At 34.3% G+C, this 15787-nt stretch overlaps 1 protein-coding gene across 1 annotated transcript; it reads left to right on the plus strand.

The window, feature by feature from the left end:
- Positions 1-314: 314 nt before the first annotated feature.
- LOC146731663 (choline dehydrogenase, mitochondrial-like) lies at positions 315-14236 on the plus strand. The gene is made up of 4 exons (XM_085492774.1): positions 315-401; positions 6651-6755; positions 7771-7996; positions 10363-14236. The coding sequence occupies exons 2-4, from the start codon at positions 6725-6727 to the stop codon at positions 12764-12766; spliced, it is 2661 nt and encodes an 886-aa protein (XP_085348900.1). The 5' UTR covers positions 315-401; positions 6651-6724; the 3' UTR covers positions 12767-14236.
- Positions 14237-15787: the final 1551 nt, after the last annotated feature.

A 15787-nucleotide genomic window follows, 5' to 3' on the forward strand; every position in this document is an offset into this window, starting at 1 on the left:
CGTTACTGTAATTGAAACTGCAGCTGTCTAGATGATAAATTCATTAATAATTATTTTCAGCAATTCCATTTTTTTTTCTGGAACGCGTTATATACGGCGGCTAAAAACATGCAGCCAGAAAATTGTTTATAATACAGCTGTCAGATGTCCGACAATAATCGTTAATAATTTGACTCAAACCAGTGGTTTGAAGCTAGCCGTTTTATGAAGATTGAAAGATAAATTGACGAACTCGATAATTGCTTGTTCGCGAGAAACGGCGAACAGCTGACTTGAGTGCTTTTTGTTTTGTCGCCAACCGGAAGTTCATCTAGGGGTCATCATAACAGTTGTAGATCCACAGGTCAGCGTGCGGACTGGATTTTGATACTGGTCGTCAGTCCCATGATACGATTCTGAAAGTAAGTTTTATTTTTTATTCCTTAACAGCGTTCATTATTCTATCGCCGTACTTTTTTTAAATTCAAAATTATCATTGTTTATTGACATGATAAGATAGTTAAGACCACGTGAGAAATTGTTAACCTGTGTCACACACAGGCGGTACGTGTCACGTACATAATTGCCACTGCCAATGCCACCGATTTGCTTAGTGCTGTCGCAGTGGACACAGCGACGTTAATCAGAGCTACTAAAACCACAGGGTTTGGGATAAACAAAATATACCTTACTGTAAACTGTTTAAAATCGCTGCAAGTAAATTGTGCTGTAATGGTGTTGGCGAAGTCCGAAGATACATTTTGTGAAAGTTGCTGTGATTTTGTGTATTGAGGAATTCAATTAAATCACAGTCCCTCTATCACAGGGACTGTGATTAAATTTTGGAAAGAGTTGTTTTTGAACCACCACTCTAACCATGCTCTAACCCTACTCTTATAAATACCTTCCAGCGCTCCTGATTTCAATCGATATCTCTCCTATAGTTATCTGGAGAGTGCATTGAATTAGGGGATGGGGTGGGTGCTAAGTTAGAATTAGGCGTGGCGGTTACGAAAGGAACTTTCTGAATATTCCTTGCTAAAAACAAAGGGTTTTTATTTTTGTAATAGATATTTTCTTTTTTAATTGTTTCTCATTATGTATTGTTTATTTCTGTCTGTGCAATGTATTTTATGTTTTGTTTTTACCATAAAGTATCCGTAAATATATCCACTGTCAAGGTGAATGTTTAGTATTTGTTGTTTCATTGTTCTAAATAAGCAAGAACGTCATTAAATGTGGGAAAAAATTATTCATACCAAATTTGTCTGAAGACCAATTTGTGCAGTTTGTGGGGTAGCTAGAGGTGATGAGGCTTTTTTTGTCCCTGCTACTGTGCTATAAATAGCTGATAAGTAGTGGATCAGGTAAACTCATTTGGCTCTGGAGCAAAGTATTTAACTACCTGCATTTTCTGAAAAATTTTAAGTATGTAAAAGCGGCAATAGTTTGTTGCAATTATTTTAATATGTAACCACATAGAGATGACCAAATATCATCGAAATATTGCTTTAGACATACCGTAATTGCATGGACAAAAGTCACCCTACACAAGGTTACATCATCATAATAATAATAATCTTTATTGATAAACGTGTCCTCAATTGAGATATTATTTGTGATACAATAATGTTGAAAGTTAAAATGAAAAAAAAAAAGCCTTTGTATACGAATTTGGCGATGCGATATGAAAACTAATGGTTGGGTAATCGCCATCATTAAAATTGGTCTTGTGATGGGGACCGTAGAAAATTATAATGCATGACGTACACTATTATGGAAAGTGACACATACAAACATCAATGAGAGGCCGTCAAATATAGGTAAATGACATGATTCCTCCCAGGGCAGCCTGCAAGTTGTCATCTTGTACCGTAAATGAAGGTTCACTTCATTTCAATAGATGAGACCTGAAAGCAACCCAGCGACCATCTTTTTGTCTTGCAAATGATTTAATGTACAACATTGGTTTAATCTTTTCAGGACCAACTTTCTCGCCCAAATTTTTCTGCCCTTTTTTTTGTATATTTTTCAATATTTCAGAAAATGAACCCTAATTTTGAAGCCAACAGACAAAATTTGAATTAATTTTTAGTTTTTACTCAAAAAATTTGCCTTGTTTTTCCCAATCTTATGAAGGAAAGTGCAGACTATGAACAGGACTATTTTGTGAATTTGTGATGAAAAGGAGGAAGTGGTGGTGAAAAGGATGTAGCATATATACTCTGCTTTCAGTCTTCACATTTCAGCAAATTGATACTAATGATAGAGGAAATGTTTTATTAACAAGTCATTGTCAATGACACGTCCCCGTTCCGTTCATATTTGAGTGACATATACATTCAAAGCAGATCATGACCGAAATGCACCTGCATATGTACAACACATTGTACTAAATCTGAACAAAATCCATGCATGCATGACTGAGATCTGGTTCTGGAATTGTGAAAATACGTGATTTTAATGCATTTTCGGCCTTAAAATGGCCATCATTCAGCTATTGCTAAGCGGATCATGAAACAAATGCACATATCTATTTGTGACATGATGCACCATGTGTGTGTGAAGTTTGAACTTGATCAATCCAGACATGTCTTGGATACGGATCCAGAACTGAATTCTTTAAGAAAATGGCCGCCAGTCGGCCATTTCGAACTTGATCCGGAAAAAAAAATAACGTGCATCAAGGTCCTATTATGTTTAATGTAAGTACCGAATTTGAACAAAATCCGTCCATGCATAACTGAGATCCGGGTTCGGAATAGTGAAAATGTGCGGTTTCAATGCATTTTCGGCCTTAAAGCGGCCGCCATTTGGCTATCGTTAATGGGATCATGAAACAAATGCACATACATATTTGTGACATGATGTACCTTGTGTGTGTGAAGTTTGAACTTGATCAATCCAGACATGTCTCGGATACGGATCCAGAACTGAATTCTTTAAAACAAAATGGCCGCCAGTCGGCCATTTCGAACTTGATCTGAAAAGAAAATGACGTGCATCAAGGTCCTATTATGTTTAATGTATGTACCAAATTTGAATGAAATCCGTCCATGCATAACTGAGATCTGGGTCCGGAATGGTGAAAATGTGCGATTTCAATGCATTTTCGGCCTTAAAGCGGCCGCCATTTGGCTATCGTTAATGGGATCATGAAACAAATGCACATACATATTTGTGACATGATGTACCTTGTGTGTGTGAAGTTTGAACTTGATCAATCCAGACATGTCTCTGATACGGATCCAGAACTGAATTCTTTAAAACAAAATGGCCGCCAGTCGGCCATTTCGAACTTGATCCGAAAAAAAAAATGACGTGCATCAAGGTCCTATTATGTTTAATGTATGTACCAAATTTGAACGAAATCCGTCCATGCATAACTGAGATCCGGGTCCGGAATGGTGAAAATGTGCCATTTTGATGCATTTTCGGCCTTAAAATGGCCGCTATTCGGCTATCGTTAATCGGATCATGAAAAAAATGCATGTGCATATGTCCCATATAATGTGTGATGTATGAGTGAAGTTTGAACATAATCGGTCCATGCATGTTCGAGATACAGGTGATCACGGACGCACGGACGCACGCACACAGGGCAAAACATAAGTCCCCGTTTTCGGACTCCGTCCGAACGGGGACTAAAAACAAAAAATTATAGAGTTAGCTATGCATATGTAAGCAGCTGTAAAATGAGTTGTTGGTCTATTATCATTAAATACTGTAAAATACTTTATTTTAGCTGGAATTAATTTTAGCTGAAAAGATATTTTTGGGGGTTTTCATTGCATGGAATTTATTTTCACTGATTTTTGACGAGTTAAATGTAAAATATAAGAAAAAAAGTATATTTGCTAGATTTTATAATAATAATAATAATGTTTTTTCAGCCTTTGTATTGTCACCATGAAAACAGTAATACATATCTTTAAATTACATTGATTCATCTTTTTTTTCTATATTGCTATAAATCAGTTACGTATCTCTTAATCAAAGCTGATGAGGTATTTCCCACATTTTCATTTAATATGTTCCATGAATCATTCCTTCAGTGAAAATAGCGAAAATGAATTCCAAGCGAAAATAAAGTATTATTACAGTATATGTTATGTTAAGCAACCTATGTTCTCTCTGTCATTATTAACTGTAGTATATTGAGATTTCTTTGCAAAATTTACTCAATATCTCAAGATGAATAAGTGAAAATTGTATTATGATGTATATGGGAAATGTTTGCTATTAAAATTCCAAGAACATCCAGAAAACAGGCTTTATATAGCACCATGTATTTATACTAATTATAGGTACCAAAGCAGTAATTTTAGCTCAGTTATCAAAATATGAAAAAAAATGCTGAAAAACAAAGCATGGTTTAATAGCTCACTCAGGAATTGGTCAACCACATTATTACTCGCCATGTTTGTACTGATACCTTACATACACAGCGATAGCTTGCACAGTTTGTATCTTTTACAACAGATGAAAGAAAGAAAGAAAAAATACATGCAGGTTTTTGGTCATCAAGTGTGTCACATTGTTTTGCAGACATTTTTGAATGATGAGAACCAATTTTTATTTGTTCATACTGCACCATTTTATTGAACATTACAGTACAGAAACAATTTTTAATTTGGGTTCCACATGTCTATTCTCAGACATGCTTTGACTATTCATATTAAAATATACAAACACCATGTATGATAACTTACGCCATTTTTTACTATTTGATCAAATATGGCAGACTGGCAGCCATTTTGGTTCTAAAAATTTTTAATTTCTGATACTCAAACATATCCAAGATTGCTTGTCGAAGATGAACTGGGAGATTTCATAAAAATGTTGTACCGGTATAATCATGCAAATAATGTTACAAGTGCACAACATATTTTTTTCAAGATTAAAAAAAAATTTAGAAATTGGCAGCCATTTTGTTTTTATTCATGTCCATGCTGATTCCTCACTAATATAATGCCAGATTCTGTTAAGAGTGTGTACACAAATACTAATATGTGTACTTAGTGATTTGATCTCATTTGTTGAATTGATGCACATTTTGTCTAAAATCCGAAAATCTCAGACTGTAAATGTCTCCGGAACTGTTTCTCGAAATAAACAGGATGATTTTATTCAAACTTTGACTGATCACATTCAAACTTAACAAAGAGAACATGCAAGATGACTTACATATGCACCTAAATTTTTATTACAATTTGAGATAGTATGGCTGACTGTCGGCTATTTTGGTCCAACAAATTCTAAATTCTGATATTTAAACATGTCCAGGATCTCTACTCAAATAATAATAATAAGGCAAATTCATTCAAACTTTGGAGCATGATCATACATATTGGGTTACAGGGGTAAGTCATGGTTTTTTTTTTAAATTCAAACAAAAATGGCTGATAGACATTTTGTTTTTATCCATGTCCATGCCGACTGCTCGCTGATATATTGCCTGAATCAGTTGAAAGTTTTCATACAAGTTCTAGATTCATAGGTATTACTATAGGTTGTGTTATTTTGTGATTCAATTGAATTTGTCAAATTGACGGCCATTTTGTCTAAAATCCTATCTACCTGTCATTTTAGCCAGGTAACCAATTTCATTTGAATTTCTACAAACCTGTTCACTTTTGATTAAAAGGTTTTTGTAATTTTCAAAATAATGATAAATAATCAATAAGAAATAGATTATTTATACATATAACTAAGTAATCATCTTTCATTTCAATGTAATTTTTTGACTGGTACTTTATTTGACATGTGATAAAAAGCAGACAAACAGATATTGAAATGGTAAATTTAAACAGCCATATTTTCACGAATCTGTTAGCAATGTTAGAGAATAGGGCTTTTGAGTGGAAAAGTATTGGCAACATACATATAGGTGATTTGCATAATCCCAAATACAAGTGTATCTAAATTTAGATTTCAAACTTAGTACCGGTATATTAATCTTTTTTATGGATATCAAGGCAACCAGTTTCCAAAATTAGTAGCCGAATTAGACTACTAGAAATTAAAAAAAAATTTGATACTTTTTTTTTATTTTTACATATTTCAGTTACCATCAGACTACCAACATTACTGTCAGACTACCAACATTACTGTAAGACTACCAACATTACTGTAAGACTACCAACATTACCATCAGACTACCAATATTACCGTCTGACTACCAATATTACCATCTGACTACCAATATCACCGTCAGATTATCAAATGTAGTCTATCAATTTGTGGTAGTATGTTTTTTGAAAGTCCAACTGGACATCTAGAAATTTACAATCAATGATTTGATAATTGTTCTCTCTCAATAAACCAAAATAACAAAATATGGATGTCCTATATCCAAATTAATTTGGATATTTTGTTGATATACGGTATGCATGTTTATTTGTAAGTGCATCCAGGGCGTCAAGTACCAACAATTCTGTTGGACTACCCAGCATTATCAAATGGACACCAAGTTTTCAGATTGTTAGGCCATCTAGGCAAACATTAGCATTATCAAATGGACACCAACTTTTCAGATTGTTAGGCCATCTAGGCAAACATTAGCAATATCAAATGGACACCAACTTTTCAGATTGTTAGGCCATCTAGGCAAACATGAACAAAATGTTAATTGTTATTTATACATGTGAATTTCTTTTTCTGTTTTGCAGGTTCTTTTCTGAATGGCATGATCTTAAATTATATTTTTCTACATTGATCTTAATACTTGTACTAGACTTTGATAATGGCATCACTACTGAGAATTTTTGGACAAGGTAAAAGTAAAACTTGTTAATAAGACACTGTTTTCCCTTCATATCATCAATACGAGTGAATCTTTGACTATATATTACATATAATTCAATACTCTGAACATGTACAGTAGAGTCCAAGTGTAACTCAATTTCCAAGATGGCTGTTCTTTTTTATATTTTCATAAAAACATACAATTTTTAAAGTGATTATCCTTGTCATCAATGATTTCAACTAATTCTTTATAGTATTTATCTTTAACCTTTTCACCACCAGACTTTCTCGCCCAAATTTTTCTGCACTTTTTTTCTTATATTTTTCAATATTTCTGAAAATAAACCTCAATTTTGGAGCCAACAGTCAAAATTTGAGTAAATTTTCAGTTTTGACTCAACAAATTTGCCTGTTTTTATTCCAATGTTCTGAAGGAAAGTGCAGACTAAACAGGACTACCGTAAAATCTGTATTAGAAGCCGCATCCCTAATAGAAGTCGCACCCATTCTTTTTGAATAATTTAGAATAAAAAATTCATCATTTCTCATATGTGTACATGCTCTAATAGAAGCCGCATCTCCTCTGTTGCATTGTACCATTTTAATAGAAGCCGCGGCTTCTAATACAGATTTTACAGTATTTTGTAATTGAAAGAAGGAGCTGATGGTAAAAAGGTTAAGTTGCTATATATATGACATATTTAGACAGATTATACTTTTCACAATTTAAATAGACAGTAGTTTTGAAAGTAAGCTATATAAAGCTAGTTTTAAGCAAGATTTAATCTAACTGAATGTTCAGTTACTCTTGCCCTGTGCTGTGCTGCACTGTTTTTATGCATTTATGAGGATAAAATTTCAAGATTGTGATTATTTCAATTAAACTTGCTTACAATATCTTCATTTGGATTCTACAGCATTTTGATTTTGCCCCCCTGGTAGAGTGTGAGGCTGAAATAGCCTTGGACAATTTCACAATGAATTATAAAAAATTATTGATGAAAACTCTGTGCATATAATTCTTTTCATATAATTCTTTTCTAGTTGCAGGGAATATTTCACGTCGTTTGTATAAACATTCAGCAATGGCAAGTCTTAGGGGAATACCTTCACATCGGTCATACATTGTGACACCTTCAATGCAAAGTATAAGAACAAGAAGACAGAAATTTCAATTTACCAAACCATCATTGGTTATATTTGACAAGGATGGTACTCTTATATGTTCTCATGCCATGTGGACTCCATGGGTGACTAAAACTGCAGCAAGGTAATATATATATATTTATAGTCACCTGCATAGCCAATTATTATTCGGACTATCAGCAAGATGAATTGCAACTTTGCAATCTAAATTTGATGGTACTGTTACATTGATTGGTGCAGAGTTAGAGATCATTACATAGTCGTAACAGATGAAAAACCCAAATGGAAAAGTGTTCATTAGAATATACAAACAAGTTATTCTGAAGTGTTTTAATATTTTTTGAATTGCGTACAATGTAGATAAACAGGAAATGAATAGTTATTGAATACATCCACCCAGTTTGTAAATCATAATGTTGATCACCCTATGAAATAGTGTCCCCACACATAGCATGCCATCTGTCAAGTGACTTCGTCAAGTCTAGAACAAAGTAAACATCAAAATGTTGGGAGCCATTTTAGTAACTATCTGTCCGAATATTTCTTTGAAAGGCTGTAAATGTCATGTGACTAAAGGCCATCTCCAAATGCTGTCCATAAGTGTGCATGATGTTTCACTCAAACACCATGGCTACATGTTGCGATTTAACACACAACTGTAATCACATGCATGTAGATTAGTGTCTAGTGAAGATCATTTACTTCCTTACATGATTTCTGAAATTCTTATGGAAGCTAAAGCAAGGTGAATTATAAATATTAGTAACTACATGTACATGTATATGTAGGATGGACACACTCAAAAAACTGGATTTTACACGATTTTGACATTCAAAATGGCTGCCTGGCAGCCATATATGATCAAGTCGGGAAATAAATCCATGTGAATATGTATACCTCCTAACTGTTTCTTTTGTACCTAGTATCCTTGAAATCAGTCAAGGCATCTCTGAGAAATATCAATTGACAGAAGAAAGCCATGATTAACAATCAAAATGGCTGCCAGTCGGCCATATTTGATCATTTCAAAAAAATAAAACAACGTGCATCTGTATGGGTTGTCCTTTGTCTTTGTAACAAGTCTCAACAAAATCGATCAAGCCATCTCTGAGAAATGACGATGGACACACAAGGACTGAATTTGACTGAGTTTTGGCATTAAAAATGGCCGCTAGTCAGCCATATTTGATCGAATCAGAAAAAAAAATGATGTGCACATGTATGGTTGACGCATATCTCTGTGTACCAAGATTTAAAAAAAAAAAAAAAAAAAAAAAAAAAAAAAAAAAAAAAAAAAAAAACGGTCCAGAATGAATAACTTAGCTAATCCTTTTAATTTTAATTTTAAGTCATACATAAACGGTTACGCTAAAGCACTTTTTCAAGAAAGACATGGTGGATGGCTGACACCAGGAATTCCATGTCATTCACATTTGATAAACAGAAACTGTGCCAATAACTAATCTATATGGAGACAATAGACCAAGTGTCTCTGTGAAATTTTACTCTTGTAGTCATTGTATTCATAAAAATAAGTTTGGGCGCAGCCTTTCCTGCCCTATATTAGACACAGTCCAAGTACTTATGGATTGGGTTTTGTGTTTTTGCTTGTCCATTTGTTTGTTTTGTTCAATCATCCCTTCAACACAATTCTGTTTATATCTCAATTTCACATTAAGAAAAATCTGGTACATAGACAAATGTAAGTTGATCTGCATCGCAATACAATCAAAGATTCTCCATTTTTGTTTGACGATTTTCATCCTTTACTGCCTAATTGTGCTTATATCCCAAATTCCCATAGTACCAGAAATCCCGGTTTCTCAGCTATCTTAAATAATTTTTCCAGTTGCCCTCATTTTTACCCATCCACACTTACTCCGCTATTTTTAAAAAACTGTTTAAAATATGCCACTGACTTTTTCTGGGTTGCATGTCAACCAGTGCTCTTTTGACTTTTTATCCTACCCTCGCCAATTGTTAGGTAGGTTACCATGCGCAAATAGAATTACACCGCGTCTGACACTAAATTGGGAATCAATCATTTTAAAATTTGATTTGTACTTCACACTTCATGTTACATGTATGTACATTCATTTTAAGATGATGATGCCCAAATCAAGCATTTCTGTCATTCTAAGAATGAATATTTATAATGTATGAAAATGAGATTGGATATGTATAGGACAGTAAATATACCATGTCACATACATTATAGTTAACAGTGTAGAACTGAAACATGTACAAAAAGAAGCATACAAATGCTGACTGTACAAGAAGGGAGGTGGGACGTTCATTACTGTTGAATTAGGAATGCAGGTACAGGTATAACCATTAGAGAAGTGTCACAGTGGTAATATTCATTGTTCATAGCTCTATACATGTATATTAAATTTAAATTTAAGCTTATAAGGTTGTCAAGGTAACATTTTTCTTCTCAGAATATTAACTACTTTACTCTAATGAACTTCTGTTTTATATTTATCATAGATTTGAAGCCTCCACTGGACATAAAAATCTCTCAGAAAAAATCTATCATTTGTTGGACTATGACAGTGAATGTAACAAAGTGAAACCAGGCTTGTTGGCACAGTCAACTATGCCAATAATCAAACAACGGCTAACAGATTTACTAGAAATGGAAGGAAAAAATGAAGCCGAAGCTAAGACCATTGTTGATGAATGCTGGGAAGAATGTGAGACTGGATCATCTGTTTCTGCATTTGGGGATTTGCCAAGACTGATGCAGAAATTAAAAGAGGAAGATATAAAGATTGCTGTCTGTACTGCAGATTCCAGGAAAGGAACTCTAGCCGCTTTAACAGAATTAGGATTGATTGATCTTGTAGATGAAATAGTGTGTGGTGATGATCCAGGTACTGAACCAAAACCTAGTCCACGTAATGCTCAGATATTATGTGAAAGATTTGGTATAGACCCCTCACAAGCTATGATGGTTGGGGATACTCTTGCTGATACGGGTATGGGAAGAACAGCTGGTCTTGGATGCATAGTTGGTGTATTAACAGGTGTGTGCTCGGTGGAACAACTCCAACCTGAGGCTGATATAGTCGTAGATAGCGTCCATGATGTATTTGATATTTTCATGACAGAAACCCAGTCTATGAAATCATACACTGATATTGATCAAGAAAAGGTGTTTGTAAGGTCTTATTCCACTTTGAGACCTACCATCCCCAGTTCTGCTCCAGTGTATGATAATATAATTCTTGGTGCTGGGTCTGCCGGGTGTGTGTTGGCTAATAGGCTGAGTGAAGATAAAGATAACTCAGTTCTATTGCTTGAATCAGGACCAAAGGATAATCCATGGAATTGGAAGATACATATGCCAGCTGCTTTGATGTATAACCTATGTGATGATAAGTACAATTGGTTTTACACTACAGAACCTCAAAAAGCTATGAATAATAGGCAGATGTATTGGCCCCGTGGTAGAGTATGGGGTGGATCTTCATCACTAAATGCCATGGTTTACATTAGGGGACATGCATATGATTATGATAGATGGCAGAATGAAGGAGCAGATGGATGGTCCTATGCTGACTGTCTTCCGTATTTCAAGAAAGCTCAAACTCATGAACTCGGAGCAGATGACTACAGGGGTGGAGATGGACCCCTCCATGTTTCACGAGGTAAAACCAACAACCCACTCTTTAAAGCCTTCATTGAGGCTGGAGTTCAAGCTGGTTACCCTGTTACAGAGGACATGAATGGTTATCAACAAGAAGGGGTTGGATACATGGATATGACTATACATAATGGAAAGCGATGGAATACATCTAGTGCATACTTGAGACCAGTTTTACATCGACCAAATTTAAAAGCAGAAAGTAAAACTATGGTTACTAGAATTCTTTTTGAAGGTTCCAAAGCAGTTGGTGTGGAATATCTTCAGAATGGAGTATTACATAAAGCTAGGGTAACTAAAGATATCATTTTATGTAGCGGTGCCATCAATTCTCCACAGACTCTTATGCTATCTGGAATTGGAAATGCTGATGAACTTCGACAACTCGGAATACCTGTAGTGGCCAATCTTCCTGGAGTTGGTGAAAACCTACAAGATCACCTTGAAGTATATGTGCAGCAGAAATGTAAGAAGCCAATCACTCTCTATACAGCACAGTGGAAGTTTCCATGGAACATGGTTGGAATTGGGCTCGAATGGTTTCTTTTCCGTACTGGGAAGGCTGCATCGGCACATTTGGAAGCTGGTGGTTTTATCCGAACTCACCAAGATGTGGAGCATCCAGATATCCAGTTTCACTTCTTACCATCAGTGGTTAATGATCATGGACGCAAGTCAGGAGACTGCCATGCTTATCAATTACATGTGGGAACATTGAGATCTAAAAGTGTTGGCTACGTTAAACTACGTTCAGATAATCCCAATGAACACCCAATCATCCAACCAAATTACATGTCGCATGAACAAGACTGGGAGGAAATGCGATATGGTATTCGGTCCTCGCGTGAAATCTTTGCTCAAAAAGCATTTGATACGTATCGTGATTCTGAAATCCAACCTGGAGCGGAACTCCAGAGTGATAAAGAACTTGATGAATACATTGCAAAGATGTCTGATAGTGCTTATCATCCTTCCTGCACATGTAAAATGGGAAGTGATGCCGATTCAATGGCTGTAGTCGACAATCATACTAGAGTCATTGGTGTTGACAATCTGAGAGTAGTAGATGCATCTATAATGCCTAGCATTGTCAGTGGAAATCTAAATGCTCCAACCATTATGATAGCAGAAAAAGCTGCAGACATTATTCGTGGCAAGTCCCCACTTCCTCCATTGTCTGATGTGCCTGTATGGAAACCAGAATCGCAGGATACATTGAGAAGAAAAGCCAATAGTATTGCATAAGATTACATTAGATTCGAAAGCAGCTTTACCAATATAACCACTCTATTATTGTATATTAGATACTGGAGAATATCGAGCAGATAATTGAGACAACTACCATGTTAATCAAAAGGAACTAAGCAAAATAATGAGCTAAGAGATGTGTGTACATGATTATATGCATGTAATTACATGCTGATAATTTAGCTGTACATAAATAATAACAAAATATTATTCCATGAATATATTAGAATTGAATTCAATTGAATTCTTAGATGTATACCTCGATATAAATAACAAATTGGTCTCCAATACATTTTAGGCAACATCTGTCATTTCTTAAAATACTTCAATTTTAGGGCACTTCAGGTTAATAAGGTACAGCAAGTAAGATGTTGGTTTTGCCTGTCTAACAATTGACACTGAGTTGCGCGAATAAAAATGTATATTCTTATTTTTAAAAATGGACGAGTTCCTGTCTTTCTATTCTACTGAAGCAGTGCCAGTGGTACAGCTACCAGTGGTCAAAACCCATTTATTGTTTAAAGGTATTCAGTATTATTAATGAGATGCTTTATTTAGATATTTAACATCAATTTGTTTCATTTCAATTGTCATTTTTGTATTATGTACATATAGAAATGATCATGGATCTGGGAAAGTACAGTATATCAAAAAAGAATAACTTTTCGGTCATTTTAATGGTCAGTTACATTTCCTTGGTACTTATGTACAAAACGTGCATGCTTTTGTATTATGTTTTCTTAAATAACTTATTTTAGCGTACAGTTTGTATTTTGAAAGAATAGAACCCATTTTATGAATACAAGATTGGTTTTCACGTTAGAAATTCATGTAACAGGTAATGACTGAAATAATGTTTTACTGGGTCAATCATTCAACATGGTTATAGTTGTGTTCATACCTTTATGAGATTTTTAATAGTTTTCATGAATGTTAGAATGTAACTTATTGTATTGATTGTTAACTGTTATTTCTAGCAGTAATAAAAATGGCAAATTATTATTGTATTTTATCGGTAATACCAAAGAAAATGTATAGATGTGCTTCGGCGAAACTCTAATTGTATTCTAATTTTTTTTCAAAAACGTACCATACATAAAGACACGTACATGACGTTGAACACTTGTGGTAGGCGTTTTTGAAAGATGGGTGTAATATGTAGAATGATAGCTTAGGCAAGATTAGACTATCACATTTTATAGAAACATTATGGTCATCATTTGAAAGATTTAGTATAGACCAAAAAAATGTTGGTACCAGACCTAAATAATTAGGAATTAAACTAAAAGTTGTCTATACAATTTATTTCTGTGCTAGTCAAATGATGATTAGTAAACCATTTATCCACATTTTGAAATGTATTTTAGACAAGATGATCAAAATCAAACTTTTTCTGTGGTTTCGATTCTAAAGCTTTAAAATGGCTCAATAAAACTTTGCAATAGAGTCTTTCATGTTAGGTCACAAGGCCTCCAGCGTCAGTTTTTCCCCACACGTAATGCGAAGAATCTTGAACGTGGCCTCCACAATGGCAGACTGTATCTGGGCAACGACGTTCAAAGTTGCATAGGCGAAAGACCAATATAAGGTTATTAATAAAGATGTAATCTGTATAATAAATTACATCAATATACGATAGCAGTAATTCAGAAGTTCCCCAGTAGTATGTATTGCGGGATTAATAAATATATAAACTGAAAAGATGCACAACGTCAAGTTGCTCCTCTGATTATTTACTTGAGTCAACAGAGGATGAGAACTTCTCTAGAACTGTGGGGGATACCTGGTTTATGTAATATAGCAACCGACTGAAGACTAAAAACACCAAGTGGGTAATTAACATAGGGTATGGTGGTCTTGTTTATCCTTTCAGTTTATATATATATATATATATATATATATATATATATATATATATATATATATATATATATATATATATATATATATATATATATATATATATATATATATATATATATATATATATATATATATATATATATATATATATATATATATATATATATATATATATATATATATATATATATATATATATATATATATATATATATATATATATATATATATATATATATATATACCGGGAAATGCATTATACTGAGTGGAATAATTTGAACACTACTTGTCAGACTTCAAGCTTCAAATGTCAGTGAAGATATGTTTGCTAAAATTGCATTCATTTCAGATTACAAAAATCCCCCAAACTTGTGTTTATGAATTGGAGCTTAATTGAATGACACCCCCCGCCTCCCCCCAACGGGTATCATGACGTTTTTCTTGGAGCATTAAACCCGATAGACCTCTTGTAAAGTCAACTCGTGGTCGGTGATAAGCCCCCAGCTTATTCTCAAAAATAACATCAACATTCTTGCTGTTCGATAAACAATTAAATAGTTGTGATCGTCTTGTCACCTTGCCATGGAAGCGAGGCAACTATAATATTGTAAGAACGCATGACTGGCTGAAGTGTTAAAGATTGGAAAATCTGGATGGGCAGTGTTAGAAAAACTGTACAAATATTCATCTTTCCTTCCTTTAGTTTAAGTGTTAGTTCGTTTTTGAATTTGCTGAAATTTTCAATTCGGCTAACGCCACTCCTCCCACTACAGAGTGTCTAACGTTCACGTCTTAACTGGTTGTGGGCTAGTCGTTAGAGAAATACTTTATTACAATGTACCTGTTGCTGCCATTACACAAAGTTTTTGTAAGACATCGAATATATTCATTTTTGAATGGTTTGTAGGGAATATTCATTCCAAAACTAATCGGCACCACGTACTTCGAAAACGAGGGCTTGGCTAGCAGTTGTTCATGTTGTTACAGTATGGTTTTTTTTGTACACATTCTAAAAGTTATCGATGAAACGTTCTCATTACTGTCACTAAAAATCGTTTCACGCAGCTCAATTGATTTTAATAGTATCAGCTTAAAGGGTGGTGGTCGTCGCGCCGCGTTCTGTTATATATGGGACATACACAACGCGTGTGAATT

Source organism: Saccoglossus kowalevskii, chromosome 18, assembly GCF_978046115.1.
Source record: "Saccoglossus kowalevskii chromosome 18, keSacKowa6.1, whole genome shotgun sequence".
Classification (NCBI taxonomy): domain Eukaryota; kingdom Metazoa; phylum Hemichordata; class Enteropneusta; family Harrimaniidae; genus Saccoglossus; species Saccoglossus kowalevskii.

Excerpts from the sequence above, each read along its gene's own strand:
- LOC146731663 (XM_085492774.1), top strand. The coding sequence starts at position 6,725 with ATGGCATCACTACTGAGAATTTTTGGACAAG. Across the intron at positions 6,756-7,770 it reads ACTGAGAATTTTTGGACAAG|TTGCAGGGAATATTTCACGT; the intron begins GTAAAAGTAAAA and ends ATTCTTTTCTAG. Across the intron at positions 7,997-10,362 it reads GTGACTAAAACTGCAGCAAG|ATTTGAAGCCTCCACTGGAC; the intron begins GTAATATATATA and ends TATTTATCATAG.